At 38.8% G+C, this 15,589-nt stretch overlaps 1 protein-coding gene across 4 annotated transcripts in view; it reads right to left on the bottom strand.

Annotated features, from left to right (window-relative positions):
* The window catches only part of SH3GL2 (SH3 domain containing GRB2 like 2, endophilin A1), a 218,375-nt gene that overhangs the window by 13,230 nt on the left and 189,556 nt on the right, over positions 1-15,589 (bottom strand). For all 4 annotated transcript variants that reach the window (XM_023242339.2, XM_045042683.1, XM_045042681.1 and 1 more), the window contains exons 4-5: positions 2,568-2,711; positions 1,611-1,744 (exon numbers count right to left, since the gene is read on the bottom strand). In XM_023242339.2, the coding sequence (XP_023098107.1) occupies positions 1,611-1,744; positions 2,568-2,711 (278 nt within the window). The remainder of the gene's footprint in view (positions 1-1,610; positions 1,745-2,567; positions 2,712-15,589) is intronic.

Below are 15,589 nucleotides of genomic sequence, written 5' to 3'. Positions count from 1 at the left end.
TGTGGGAATTACCAGTGCCCTTTATTTTCTGACCTTGCTGGGCCAAAACCAAGCTGGGCATGATAGCAGCTGGGAATATGCGCATACCGCCTCATATGTGGAAAACACTGCTACATAGAACCCGCAAGTTCCCATCTTCAAGAGAAACGGTAGCTTGCAAGAAGGCAGGGGGAAAAACACTTCCCTTGAAAAGAAGTGAAAAAGACTGGCATTCTTGTTTTTTGAGTCCTAGAACATTAATGCTGGAAGGGACTTATCTTTGAGGAAATCAGTCTGTTAGAATCACATAAGTTGCTTATCAGAAATATGGATTACTGATCACCTGCATTAACATATCCAGGGCCAGCGTCTAGTAATCTCTATCTTAACCCTTAGCCCTTGGTGACCGATGTAGCTTTCAGGGAACCATTGATGAGTTTAAGTCTCCCATCTGGTAGGTGATTAAACCAGTGGAAAAAACCTAACTCAGAAGGGACAATAGATGGGGTCTAATGCCCCACAGTGCTCTTCAATCACTCCGTGCATCCTTCCCCACTGCCTGGCCACTCAACGTCTGCCCAACACACCAAGTGACAAAGTGGGAAAGTCGTTTCCCACTGCTACAAAGTGTCTTTTGCAAAGAGCTGCAGTGTTGCATTACTAATGGGTGGGAGGAAACGCTAAACTTCCCTGATCCTGGGCGTGTATGGAAAGAAAGGGAGGGAGATGAAAACAGAGTTGGGAGTGGCGAAGAAATGAGAAGGAAAAGAGGAAGAAAAATATCCTAGACCTTCCCTTCCACTGTATACCCTGCCTGCAATCCACACCCTGATCCAAGTTAAATGTTTGCTCCTTTGGAAGGGATAGTCTTAAAACACACTTGAACTTGCAGTCAGGGTAGAGTATTGGAGGTGCGGTTAACATTGTAGACTTAGAGTGAGTCTGCCACTTACTAACTGCAATCTTGAGCAAGTGATACGGGGGAGGAGACTAGAGAAAAAGCCGTCTAAGGGACTTCAAGCTGTAGATGACCACATTACAATAAAGTTAAATTTCAGAGAGGATCCGTAAATATTTGTTGAAGGAATGAATGAGTAAACATTATACACTCAGATGGAGGCAAAGCCAGTTGAACTTTATTTATTTGGAAGAGCTCACTCTTCTCCATGTTTTATAAAGAGGATAGTTGGTTATTCTTCCTCAGTCCTAACAATCATCATAAAAATATGAAAACGTGTGTTTATAGAATGATAGTATAGCTATTTACCTAAGCTAACAACGGATACATCTAACAACTGTTTTAGAGGGTGAAATCAGTCCAGAAAGACATAATTAATAACACTGGATAGTATCAGGGAAGGATATTATTCTTCTGGAGAAAAAAAAAAAAAGCTTGAAAAACCTGAAGACTGAATGTGGAAAAGTCAAATGTAATATTCATAAGAGGCCCAATCATAATAGTGGGGCAAAAGAACTGCATTTCTGGTTAATCTCAATTTGTCTAGCTGGGTTGTTTTTAATTCAAACCTGACTGCACACAATAAGCTTAAAACAAAAGTTTTGTGAAGAAAAAGGACACCTACATCTGCACATTCAAACTGCTTGCTTCCTAAAGGACTGGTTGCAGATACCTGAATTTCTCTCAGATCTTTGTCATGAAGGTTCTGAAGGGGGTCAATGAAGTTTTGCTTCACTTCCATGTCCAATGAGTCTTTCACCTCCGAGAGCTCCCGCATGGCCTCCCCCACTTCACCAAGGGCTGGGCCTGGAAGGGGAGAATGAGTCTGTTTCATGTTAAAGGACAAAGGTGAAATGTATATGCAGTCACAGGGCCACCACAGGTGAAAACCCAGGGACTACTGCCTGTCTTGCGAGGACAATGGAGATGAGAGGCATTACATAATGCCCTCTAGAGAGCAGTGTGTTTCCACCTAAGACAGTCCATACAGTACAAATTCAATGCTACCAAGGGGGAGGTATCTCTTATTATGAAGAACATAACATTTTGTTTTTCCTTTAAAAAGCAATTTTGGAAGCTCTCTACCCTCCCTTGTCAGTACGGGCTTTCCCTAATAGGGAACCTGTTTAAGGCCAATGCATTTAGCAGAAGCAAATATAAGGAACAGACATTTATTTGCTGAGACTTCCCATCATGAAGAAGTGAAAACAGAAGTGTTTAGTATGGTGACTGAGTCGGACAAGAGAGGGGTGAAGGAATTCATCTGGGGTGGTAGATCTCAGAGAAAGCTTATGGGGCAAGGTGTTACATCATACAGACTGCTCCCTCTGCCCTAATATTCAGTTATGTCAGACACACTCCACAGTGAGCTTCCAGGCATCTGGATGTGTTCACCAGCTACTGTAAAGATTAGGATCTCATCAGGGAAAAAGAAAATAACTAAAACCTCTACTAAGACAAATCACACTAAACATGAAATGACTCTGAAGACAAATTTTTGGCCCATGCATATAAGATGTAAAACAGAATCAAAATATAAAATGGTTCGAATAATTTCCTGCAGCGTCTTACTGGCACTAAGTCCCCATGGACAAATGAAAGAACAGAAGTGTGAGAAAGCACACATTACCAAAGTTGCAATCATCTCCAAGCTCTCTTCCAAACTTGAGCATGGCCTCTGCCAGCAGTGCTTCTGCCTGGGGATAGCCTGGCCCTTTCTCCTGGCCACGGATTTTTGACATGGTGTTGATCATGCTGAGTTTAGCTCTGGAAGCTGGAGGCAAAGAGATCACAGACGTTCACAATAGGCAATGTGATATAGCAGAGACAGGGCCGGATGGAGAATCAGGCCTTAACTGGCCCATAAACCACCTCAGCTATGAACAATTACATCTGCACCTTCCTAGCTTTGGTGTCTTCATCTGTAATATGAGGAGGCTGGCCTACAGATTGATATAAACAGACTTTTTTTTTTTTTTAATCACCAAACTTTCCCTTTCCTTCAATACTTACAAGGAACTTAATAGAAAAAGCAAAGCTCTTCTGGGTGGAGATCCTACCCTCATGTGGTCTCCATCTTCCTGTGTACTTTTCCAATCCTCTCTTCACTGTGGTGGCTCTGGCAGTACCTCTGTGGAGCTGGGAGGCCCCATGGGAAGCATTTTGAAAACTACTGAATTATGCATTCTCTAAGTTTTAGGATTCAAGTTTATATTTCAATTCTAGGAGTCTATGGACAAAAGTAGGCAATTGTTAATTCTTGCCATGGGAGCCTTATGCCAAATTTTACTTACACCCGTTTTTTCAAAATCACTGTTCAACTAAGATTCTGATGGTAAACAGACCCATGAACAACAGAAATACTGAGTTCATTTAAAAGACTTAATCACTTCCCTAGAACATAATGGCTTCTGAGAATTAGTTTCATGCCACAAAGACAGCACTTCAATTTCTTTTTTGCTATTGTTTTTATAAAAGATGCTTAGAAGCAACTCCAGTTTTCCTGGAAGAAAAAGTTTTTCTAACACAGTGTTAAAGAGAATTTCTTGATGCTAGGATACTAGATTTCTTCAGGTTCATTATTAGAGTTGGGCTGTACATTAGCCTAGGATTGTGCCCAGGATCCCATCTGCATGGAAACCCCTGAATGAACCATTGCCAAAGACACTTCCAGCATTATCAGTGGCTGATATTTAATCTTGAACATTTGTTTCAAATAGTTTTTAAAAAGTTTTTATTTCAACTCTAGTTAATATATAGTGTTATATTAGTTTCAGATGTACAATATAGTGATTCAACAGTTCCCTATAACATCCGGTGCTCATCACAACAAGTACACTCCTTAATCCCCATCACCTATTTAACTCACTGCCCCCTCCATCTCCCCTCTGGTAACCATTAGTTTGTTCTCTACAGTTAAGTCTGTTTCTTGGTTTGCCTCTCTTTTTTCCCCTCTACTCATTTGTTTTATTTCTTAAATTCCATCTATGAGTGTAATCATATATTTGACTTCTCTAACTGCCTTATTTTGCTTAGCATAATACTCTCTAGTTCCATCCACATCAATGCAAATGGCAAGATTTCATTCTCTTTTATAGCTGAATAATATTCATATATATCACATCTTTTTTTCCCTTAGATCTAGGGTTAGGGATAGGGCCAGGGTGAGGATATGTGCCTGGTATCCTGCAGGTCAGGTCCTTACAGAGGGTGTTAGGGTTAGGGGTTAGGCTTTAGGGGTGAGGGTAGGGTTAGGGCTAGGGTTAAAGTATGCGCCTGGTATCCTGCAGTTCAGAGACCTCTCCAGAGGATAAAATCCCGAATTTATGCTAGAATGGGAATAGACATGTGAGCCATCTATTGAGCTGAGGCAAGGTGGGATTTAAGTTTTTATTTTAATTCCAGATAGCTAATATACAGTGTTGTATAGTTTCAGGTGTACAATATAGCTATTTAACACTTCCATACATCACAAATAGGCTTTTATTTAAATTTGGGATTCCAAGGTCAAAACTGGAGATGAGGACAGTTATCATGACAGGACTCTTCCCAGCCTAGCCCCAGGGGTATATATTATAATGAACAAGGAAGATATGGTGCCTCCCTTTAGGAAGTTTACAGTGAACTAAGGGGAGCATCTATTTTAAAACAATTAGAATGAAGTGCATATACTAAGTGCCACGGTGGGGGATTATAGCAAGTTACAGAAGTACAGCATCACCTCAGTCTGGGGGCAGAGGGCATTGCAAAGAAGGATTCTGGAGGGAAGTATCTTTAAGCTTAGAATCACATAGTGACTAGCAGTTAGTTGGGCTAATAGTATATGCAAAGCCTGGTGGTAACTAGAAAAAAAAATATATATATATATAAAATTCAAATTTTCCTTACTCTGCTTTTCAAAGTATATATGTGTTAATTTTCAAAAACTGAAATTGCTACATGGTCACACATTTTTGAGGGAACAGTATTATTAGAGCATATTTTCAAAGCCTTTTCCAAAATAAGTCGTATCAGAGATCCCGGAAGGAACACGGTCCCTGCCCTCAGTGTGCTCACAGTACAGTGAGGTGTGAAATAAACAGACAGTGGCAACAAACATAAATGCAATGATGGCTAATGTGTACAAGGTACTGGGGGAGTAAAGAGAAGAAGCCATAAAAGCACAAATAAAAGTGAAATAAGCAAACATCAGACAATAAGAATTATAGAATGAATAGAAGGAAAGAAGATAAATGGAGGCCAATGAAATACAGTACGGAAACCACACATGGTAGTTAATCCCTTCAAATCCTGTTTTGACTACACTCTGAAGACTTACTCCTTTTACAAAAGTTGGTATTGATTTGTGCTTATAGCTTGGTTCTGTTAAAAGTCCTCTTGTGGTTAAGTAATGACCAGAAGTAATTGAAATGGTTTAATACTGTGGCTGATTTTCAAAGTCATCATTCTTATTCTTCTACTAATTACTTAAAAATATCTTGGAATTTTTCTACATTTTCATGAAAAGGGTAAAGAAAACCATACCTATTAGTTTATTTCTTCAAATCCTCTAAAATATCTATTGATCCACATATTATTCTCCATACTATGAAAAGGCTGGCTTTTAAATTCATTCACAAACTCCTTAAATATTTATCAAGAATCTCTAGTTAGTAAAATTTCTGTGTTCTTGAAAACGATCATCAGACCTCTGAATTCATCATCTTTAAATATAACATAATTGTATTTAAATGATTTTTTTAAAGCTGTATTTTAAGAAACAGAAAGTAAACCTGGAAAATACAAATTTCAGACATTAGAATTCCTATAGTATGGTCTCTTCTCTTTCAAATTATCTTTTTTGCTTTCTCATAAATTTTCTCACAAATTTTTACAATCTCTGAGGCTACAGCCCCATATTTACTGTTTCAGCTTTGCTATCCTAGTTCAAGTTGCCCCCACTGGGTTTACTGCTGAAACAGCTTGTCAACAGTAATCCCTCCCCTGGTCCATGGGAACAGGATCCTGGTATGCTGATGGGTGTATCTCCCAGATGGGTTAGCATAACCCTGTGTACACTGTGGATGTTTAACACATGCCCACTGAAGGAAGAATAAATGAAAGAATAGATTATCTTGAAAAGTAGTAGAATATCATGGCAACGGTTTCCATAAGTAGACTCTGCTCACATCCATTGGCTCATGTGCCTAAGAGCCTATAAAAGCATAACAGAGAATGAGAAATAGAAAACTTGTTTCTTTTTGTTGAAAAATAAAAGATTTCTTTTAGGAGAGAAGGGAAGACATCTATCTGACTCAGCTTAGAATAGGCTTCTATACTGAAAACAGGACATTAGGGCCTGTCCATATAGTGAACAATGAGATTTCCTCTACCCACTTCCCCTAATTGTCGCCCAGAGAACTGGCAGCCAGGTTAGTACCTTCCAGGTAGGGAACTAGAAAATTTTTCTAGGGGGAATACAAATAATCCAAAAGAAGAGACCTACAGACACTGGTAGCTGTTAAGTACCGAATACACCAATCCAGGCTATTCAGCCTAGAAAGAAGCTATTACAGTTTATAAGCCCCCACTAACTCCCACACAGCTTTACTGCCATACACTTAAGGGGAAAAATATAGACACCAACACCAGATTTTGAAAAAGGTTTCTAACATAAAGGAACCAAAATAAATAAGGCAATTACAGGAAACAAACCATTCTTGGAGGGAAAAATAACTATCATTAATATTCTCAGGTGTCTAAGACACTTTGTCCATGAAATAAAAAAAGAAACAAAGAAGAATTCTTAGGAACTAAAATATAATTTAAGTTTACGAACTTAAGTAAAATATAAAATTAAAAATCATGGACACATAAAGTTGAGGCAAATTACCCAAAAAATTGTAGAAAATTTTAAAACTAGAGAGAAAATCAGAAAGAAAGCATAAAATCAGGATCAGTCCAGGAGGTCTAATGACTGAATAACAGAAGTTCCAAAAAGAAAAAAACACAAAGAAATATAAGGGTAATAGATTCTTTTTAAAAGTTAAAGAAAATTTCTGAGAACTGATGAATGTGTGTTTCCTGATTGGAAGAGGCCACTGAATGCCTAACACAATGGATAAAAGGGTCCACGTGGAGGGCCATTAATAAGAAATTTCACTGAGAACACAAAGAAGTTCCTAAAACCTTTCAGAGAGGAAAAAATAGGTTATATACAAATATCAAGAATTAGAAGGTAATTGAACATGAGAATATCATGAAAAACATGAGAAATTTCCACATAAACAATGTAGTGATGACTAAAAATTTCTTAAATAATATATAATTCTATATTCAAATTATCAATGAAGCATGAAGGTAGAATGATGACATTTTCAGACACACAAAGAAGGATTCTGATCATTTTTCTTCCCAAGCTAATGGAAGAGGCAGTCTACCAAAATGAAGGTGTAACTCAAGAAAAGGGACAGTACAGAATCTAAACAAAGAGATCCAATACAAGGAAAGATGTAAAAATGATGACAAAAGGAAATCTCAAGATGGCTTGTGCATCATGCACTAAAGGCAACTGTAGCTTATGCTACACATCATAACCAGGTCCACGTAGCAGAGGAAGCCATGAGCTACAAGGGAGCTACAGGCTCCCCAAGATCCTCCATGGGGTCAAGTTACAGTTATCTACCACTGTACCTTGCTTTATAATGCACCCTTCTTTGGCTTCCCCTCTTCCCTACTTCCCTCAAGGTTTCCTGGAATCACTTCCCAAATCAAACCCTAGTGCTCATATCCTTGCCTCATGGATTGCTTCTGGGGGAACTCAAATTAGGACAACAAGCAATGTAGAATGCAACTTTAGATATCTCAAAAATAATGAACACCTGACATGTTTCAATATAATGAGAGAAGATTCACATATGTGGCAGAGGGTCTGGGAAAGAATGAAAGGTACACAAAAAGTGAAGAAAATGAGAAATAAAACAACTACTAACTCCACGAAAAACAAAAAGGTTGTACAAGAAAGGAAATATAATCATATTATTTTATATGTCTCAGCTCCATACAAGTTTACAAGGATGTAAAATGTAAATACTGAATACTAATTTAACAAAAATTATGCCACAAACATACTGGTAATGAGGGAGGGGAAGGATGTGAAATAATGGGAAGATAAGAGTAAACAATTCTCATCTTCCAAAGTAGGAATCAAACAGAAAACTTAAAACCGGAAAACCAAGCAGGGAGCAACATAAGCATGTGGTTTCAAGATTAGAAGTAAAAACCAAAGAAAGAACCAAAAGCATCTTGAAAGTGTTGTTTCTTGAAAATGGGTGAAAAAAATGCAACTCCAAGGGCACTGTTTTTTGTAAAAAGCACTGTAAAATTATTGGACTATTTTAATATGTACATGTATTACTTCCATTATAAATAATTAAATTTAAAATACTTCCCACTTCCTTCCCTCAGGAGACCTAATTTAGTGGCTGAACTGGGTAAGAAATACTCATGGTATCTTGACAATCTGGGCACTGCTCTAACTTCAAAGATCTTTCAGCCAGAAAGTTTCATATTTTAATTAGTTTAAGGAGCAAAGAACAGGAAAAGTTAATAAGGATTAACAAGTAAAATGCCATTAGAAAACCATCGAAGAAAAGGGCTGGATGAGTCCACACCCACTTGATTTCTGGAAGCAATTGTATCCAGTCAACTTGAACCAGAAGAAGAAGTAAAATTATGATGACCATAAAAGGCTGATCTTTTCCCTAAAAAGGGGTCCTATTGTTGTGTGCTCCATAAAAAGGCTGTTTATTTTTTGGCCTAATGTGGAAACTACTGGGAAAACTCAGAAAACTCTACTTATAAGTCTTAGTTTAAAAAATGTTTACTTCTTAATCCAAAAGAACAAACAAAAAAGCCACCAAGGTCTTGTCTTTCACAGAAATCAGCACAGTGCATTAAAATAAACATTAGCTTTGGTTCAGACAAACATAGGTAAAAATCCAGTCTCAAAATCTTGCTAGCTGTATATTCTTGAAAAATAATCATTCATAAGGTTGTTAACTGTATTCAATGATAAACTACAAAAAGAGTAACTAGTATAGCCACACAACCGGCACTGGAGACAGAGGAAAGCATTCCTTTCTTCCCTTTTCCAAGTCCTCTTTTTTTCTTTTTTTTAATGTTTTTATTTATTTATTTTTTTGGGACAGAGAGAGACAGAGCACGAGCAGGGGAGGGGCAGAGAGGGAGGGAGACACAGAATCTGAAGCAGGCTCTAGGATCTGAGCTTTCAGCACAGAGCCTGACACAGGGCTTGAACTCATGGACTGTGAGATCATGACTTGAGCTGAAGTGGGACGCTTAACTGACTGAGCCACCCAGGCGCTCCATGTGCTCTGGAATACTGCTAGCTGGACTGTATGGGGAACTACATTTCCCAGAATCCCTTCTCCATATGCTTCACAGAATTGGTAGAAAGCGAGATTGTGTGAGATTTGGGAGGTGAAGGGGAAGCAGTAGTCCTAATATTCTGGAGGCTGTAACTGCATAGAGGAGGCAACAGATTGATGCAGAACTACAAATGGGGTCCAGCTCATTCCCGCTCTTCCCTACTCTGTGTCCAGCTCTTGTTGAATGCTGATTCTGCTTACCAAAGGTGACCTTAGACCCCCCAAAGATCTTTTGTTGCAAAAGCAGACATAGTAACTTTGAAGAGCCAACAACCTTCCACTATCTTCCATAGCTTTTGCAGTTCTGCTACAGCAGCTGGACCTGCTACCAGATTCCTCTTTAGATTCCTGTCTAAGTCCATTCACCTGAGTCAGGGCTGGTCAGTGACCTTTCTCTAGTCTTTCAACTCCATATTTTTGGCATTATCAAGATCTTTCAATAACTGTGCAAGCTCTAATTCCTTTAATAAATCTCTTATTTCATGATATCCACAGTGACTTTACTTCCCTGACTGTGCCCTGAATGATGCAATGTGTGATCTTCTTGTAGAACTAAAAAAATTTATGATGTATCATATACAGAATCCTAAAATTATTACTTATGTCAACAAAACTGGCTGTAACTATTCCAGTTCTACAAACCTGTGTTTTGAGAATTAGACATAAAAGAGAATAACTGTGGGTAGGAGTTAGCTGCTAACTGTGGAAAGAACAGTAGAAAGGGGAGCCAGTTTAAAAAAGAATTAAGACAAAGACTTTTTTTTTTTACATTTGTTTGTTTGTTTACTTATTTATTTATTTTTATTAATTTATAGATTGAGAGAGAGAGAGAAAGAGAGAGAGAGAGAGAGAGAGAGAGAGAGAGACAGAGAGAGAGAGAGAGAGAGAGAGAGAGAGAATGAGAATCCCAAGCAGACTCTATGCTATCAGCAAGGAGCCTGACAAAGGGTTCAATCTCATGAACCATGAGATCATGACCTGAGCTGAAATCCAGAGTTGGAGATGCTCAACCGAGCCACCCAGGTGCCCCAAGGCAAAGACTTTGGACTCAGACTGTCTGAGTGCAAATCCTAGCTCTATTTCATGCTGGGAAATTTTGGCCCTTAGTTTACTCATCTGTAAACGGTACCTCTCCCTCACTGGGTTAGGCTGATGTAAAGACTAAATGACATAATGCATGTGACAATGCTGGCACATGATAAACAGTCAACAAATGTGCTCATATCTCTATGAGCACCACAAATGCTAAGAAGTTTTGCTGTGTGATTGTGTTATGAATTACTTAACCTTTCTGAGTCTCAGGTTCTTCATCCACAAAAAGCTGAGGAAAAAAACAAGGAGACAGCTGGATAATCCTTATACCTCTTTCAAGTTCATATACTCAGGTTTATTCGTATTAGATACAAAACTCTGAGCTCAGGGAAAGCATACCCTGGCCTTCAGACATAGGAAACTTCTGGCAGTTTCTTCAAGTTATCAGAACTGTTCCTCTTCTTGGAATAGCCTTCCCTCTCTCTGTCTACCTGCCACCATAACAGCAGATACCACCCCCAACCTTTTCTTACAAAATCTTTCTCAATCACCCTTTACCTGTACTGCCTCCAAGTTTAAGTGACCCCTTCCCTCATTTTGCCTCTACTGTGCCCTGTATATACACTGATAATATCTCTTGATACTTTCTCCCTTTTGTGCATGTCTGTTTCCTGATACAAGTTCTACTGAATTCTAGTACAGGGCCAAGCATGCAGCACATGCTTACTTATTAACTGTGGGCTGGATGTCTTTATTTAAAAGGTTTGGTTTTTTTATCCATTTCTTCTGCAGATGTCATTTTTTCTAATCCTTAAGAAAATCATCCCTATTCAAAAACACCACAATCTCCTACTATGCTCTGAAATGCAGCTAGAGCCTGCTGATAAGATCTAATTACACACTAACTTTGTGATCTGACAGGATGATTTCGGAGAGCAGGTCATGCTGATGGCAATCTGTATGGCATTCCCCTTGCACAGACTAGATTTTAAGATTTATGAGGCTGCCACGGTTTTTCATTTCTCTTAAAATGCAGAAGGGTGGAATCCCACTTCCTATTTACAATTAACTAATACTGGCTCTTGGGTAGCAATTCATCTCTAAACTATGTCATGGAAAACTGATTTATTTGAAAATGATAAGAAACTGATCTAATAATCTCCCAGAATCTGAATATGAGCTCTCTTTTTCTCCAACAAAAGAAAGTCCCTAAGCTAAACTGTAGGCCTTAGCACAAGGGATACAAAAGATAAAACTAGTACAAGTCAATGAATAGGTTACATTGGAAACAATTATGTATTCCTTGATATAGAAATATTCTGATTTGTATTGCCTGATTGAATTATTTACTAAAAATCTGCTTTTTAAAGATTTTTTTGTGATAAAATGAACAAAACAAGTATTTATTTAGCACTTAATGTGTGACAGGGACTGTGCTAGGGAGACTCTAAGAGAAGCAAGGCCAAGCCTCCACTCTCAGCGAGCTTCTTGTCTCTTTGGAGAGTCAGAGAGCACTCCACTCACCGTGACATGAGGCCAATGGGGGCCATACTGTGGATAAGGTTCTAATGAGTTCACATCACAGAGAAGAGTGGTAAATTCCATCCAAAATAGTAAGGCTTGGAAGGCTCATGAAACAAGGTGACACTTGAGCTGGGCTTTCTCAAAGGGTAAGCTGTACAGGCAGAGTGGTGGGAAAAGCCATTCTAGCTCCGTGGAGACTGAGCAAAGGTACATGAAAGTGCCTCGTATATCTGGAAAGTTCAAAAAGTCTTTGGCTTAGGTGAAGAGGCCATAAAGTTGGAACCATGTTGTGAAGGGCCTGGAGTTTTATGCTAAAGAGCTTGGATTTTGTTTCATAGACAATGATTTTTGTCAAAGGTTTCTGACACAGAGGTATTTCAGATCTAGACCTTTAAAAGGGCTTTAATTCAGATTAAATCAGACTGTGGTTTGGGAAAAAACGATTCTTAACATCAATTAGGGAAAGTGGGAAGACACTGTAGGCAAGGAGACTAGCTTTGAGAATACTATGATGAATAAGTCCTAAGAAAAAAGGGATGACTGTTATAGTCCTTTGATGGTAGCATTAAGAGGACCAGGTGACTGATTAAATGAGGACAAAGAAGAGAAGCCTCTGGGATGATGTTAGGGCAATGGTTAGCTGTCTGGTGGAAGCACCTGGGGAGCTTTTCTTCCAAAATTAGTACTAGGTCAACCAGGTTCCATAAGGAAAAACACTGACTCTACCTCACACTACACCTAAAAATCAATTCCAGGTAGACTGCACATCTAACTATGAAAATAAATACACTACAACTTTTAGAAAATGATATAGGAGAACATATTCATGATTTATGAATGCAAAGATGCAAAGATTTGCAAAGATTTCTCAAAATAGGGCACAAAAAGCAATATCCATAAAGGAAAGTATTTATAAATTGGACTCTGTTAAAACTAAATGCTTCTTTCTTTTTTCTTTATTTATTTGAGAGAGAATGAGAGCACAATCAGGGGAAGGGCAGAGAGAGGGAGAGACAGAATCCCAAGCAGGCTCTGTGCTACCAGTGCAGAGCTCGATGTGGAGCTCAAACTCATGAACCATGAGGTCATGACCTAAGCCAAGATCAAGAGTCAGACGCTTCACTGACTGAGCCACACAGATGCCCCAATACTTCTTTCTTTTAAAAGAAATCGTTAGAAATAATTACAAGGCAACCAACAAAGTGAATTAAAATATTCACTATATATATATATATCCAAACAGGATTTATATCCAGAATATATATTTTAAAAACCTCCTATAAACCATTATGAATGAAATAACCCAATTTAAAAAATGGGCAAGGGAGACAGGCCCTTCACAAAAGAAGATGTCCAAATATCTAATGAACATCTGAAAGGGCTTAATTTCATGTTATTCTGGTGATGCAAGTAAAATTGCACTGAAACATACCCACAAGAATGGTTAAAGAAAAAATAAAAACCCTAGAAAGTATCAAGTATTCAGAGAGTACAGAACAGCCTGAATGCTTGAATAGTGCTGGTGGTAGAGCAAATTGGTAGAACATTTTAGAAAACAATTTAGCAATATCTACCAAAGCTGAACAGCTGTGCCCCAGCAATTCCACTTCTAGTCATATATCATAAATGTATACATGTGCAATAGACATGTAAAAAAATAGGCTATTCCAAATAGCCAGAAAATGGAAACACCTAAATATCTGTGAGGATGTAGAAAGGTTGTGCTATATTCTCACAGTGAAATGCTATGCAGCAATGAGAATGGAGGAACTAACCCTACATTCGACAGTAACATAAAGCACAAGAAAGGAAATCAGATCAAAAGAGACATGCTTGGGATGGCTGGCTGGCTCAGTTGGTACAGCACATGACTCCCTACCTCAGGGCCATAAATTCAAGATCCATGCTGGGCATGGAGCCTACTTAAAAAAAATGTACATGCTCTATGATTCTAATTTTAATGTTTTATTTATTCTTGAGAGAGAGAGAAAGACACAGCATGAGCGAGGGAGGGGCAGAGCGAGCGAGGGAGACAAAATCCAAAGCAGACTCCAGGCTCTGAGCTGTCAGCACCGAGCCCAAGGTGGGGCTCAAACGCAGGAGCCATGATATCATGACCTGAGCCGAAGTCAGACACTCAACTGACTGACCCACCTAAGCGCCCCTCTATGATTCTATTTAAAGTTCTGAAACAGGGGCACCTGGTGGTTCAGTCAGTTAAGCATCCAACTTTGGCTCAGGTCATGATTTCACAGCTCATGAGTTCGAGACCCAAGTCGGGCTCAGTGCTGACAGCTCAGAGCCTGAAGCCTACTTTGGATTCTGTCTCCTTCTCTCTTTGCTCCTCCCCTGCTTGCAGTCTTTCTTTCTCTCTCTCAAATATAAATAAACATTAAAAATAATAATAAAGTTCTGAAACAAACAAAACCCTATGTGTTAGAGGTCACAGGGCAATTTTTCTGGAGAGGGGCTTTTGGAATGTCAGTAACATTCAGTTTCTTGAACTAGTACATTTACACAGGAGTGTCAGTTTGTAATAACTCATTAAGCTAAACAGTTACACTCTATAAACATTGCACTTCTTTTTATGTTACAGTTCAGGAAGGAAATCCTAATGTCTGTGTCCCACTCCCACATTTCTGATTTAGTAGGTATGAGGTCTGGCCTCTGATAGTTTTTAAAGTGTCCTAGGTGATTCTAACGTGCAGCCAAGGTTGAGAACCACTGCATGAGTCTCCAGACTGAGTACTTGTATAGGTAATGATACAAATCTAACAACACAGGAGGAAGAGAAGATTTTGGAGAGGAAGTGTTGAAGTATTTCAATTTCCGCAAATACAAAGTCTAACAATATCCTCAAGGTTGCACTACACAGTAACTAAAAAGGTGTGGGTCTTGAGTCCAAAAGAGTAAAAAGAGGCAGCTTGTTTGGTAACATTTGGAATATTGAAGGTAAAGCTAGTAAATAACAGAAGGAAGGGGAATAACATTCCAACTCCATCAAATTTCCTCTAGGCGTAAAAGCTGCAGGTGGAAACCCCCATGTCTCCACAGAATAGAAAAAAAAATCCTCCTCTAAAGGCTTTTACCAGTGGCTGTCAACTTGGTGTATTTCAGAATTACTTAGAAAACGTTTTAATTTAATGTTCATTCATTTATTTTGAGAAAGAGAGAGCAAGAGAGCATGCATGGGAGCAGGGGAGGGGCAGGGGGGGAGGGAGGGAGGGAGAGGGGGAGAGAGAGAGAGACAGACAGACAGACACACACACACACCCCCAAGCAGGCTCCATGCTGTCAGTGCAGAGACTGATGTGGAGCTTGAACTCACCAACTGTGAGACCTGACCCAAAATCAAGAGTTGGATGCTTAACTGACTGAGCCACCCAGGCACTCCTATTTAGAAAACTTATTTGGCTGCTTAGAATCTTTTGGTTGTTTGTTTTGTACATTTTTTATCTTTGGTTTCACATTCCCAATCAAAACAGTATTTTCCAAAGTTACTTAAGTCACTTCCTTCTTGTAATTGAAGTATAATTACAGTGTTATATTAGTTTCAGGTTCCAATATAATGATTCAACAATTCTATTTATTAGTCATGCTCATCTTAAGTGTACTCTTAATCTCCTTCATCGATTTCACCCATTTCCCTACCCACCTCCCTCTGAAA

Source organism: Felis catus, chromosome D4 (genome assembly GCF_018350175.1).
Source record: "Felis catus isolate Fca126 chromosome D4, F.catus_Fca126_mat1.0, whole genome shotgun sequence".
NCBI lineage: Eukaryota > Metazoa > Chordata > Mammalia > Carnivora > Felidae > Felis > Felis catus.
The sequence above is the reverse complement of the archived record's forward strand: the minus strand, read 5'-3'. Positions and strand labels throughout refer to the sequence as shown.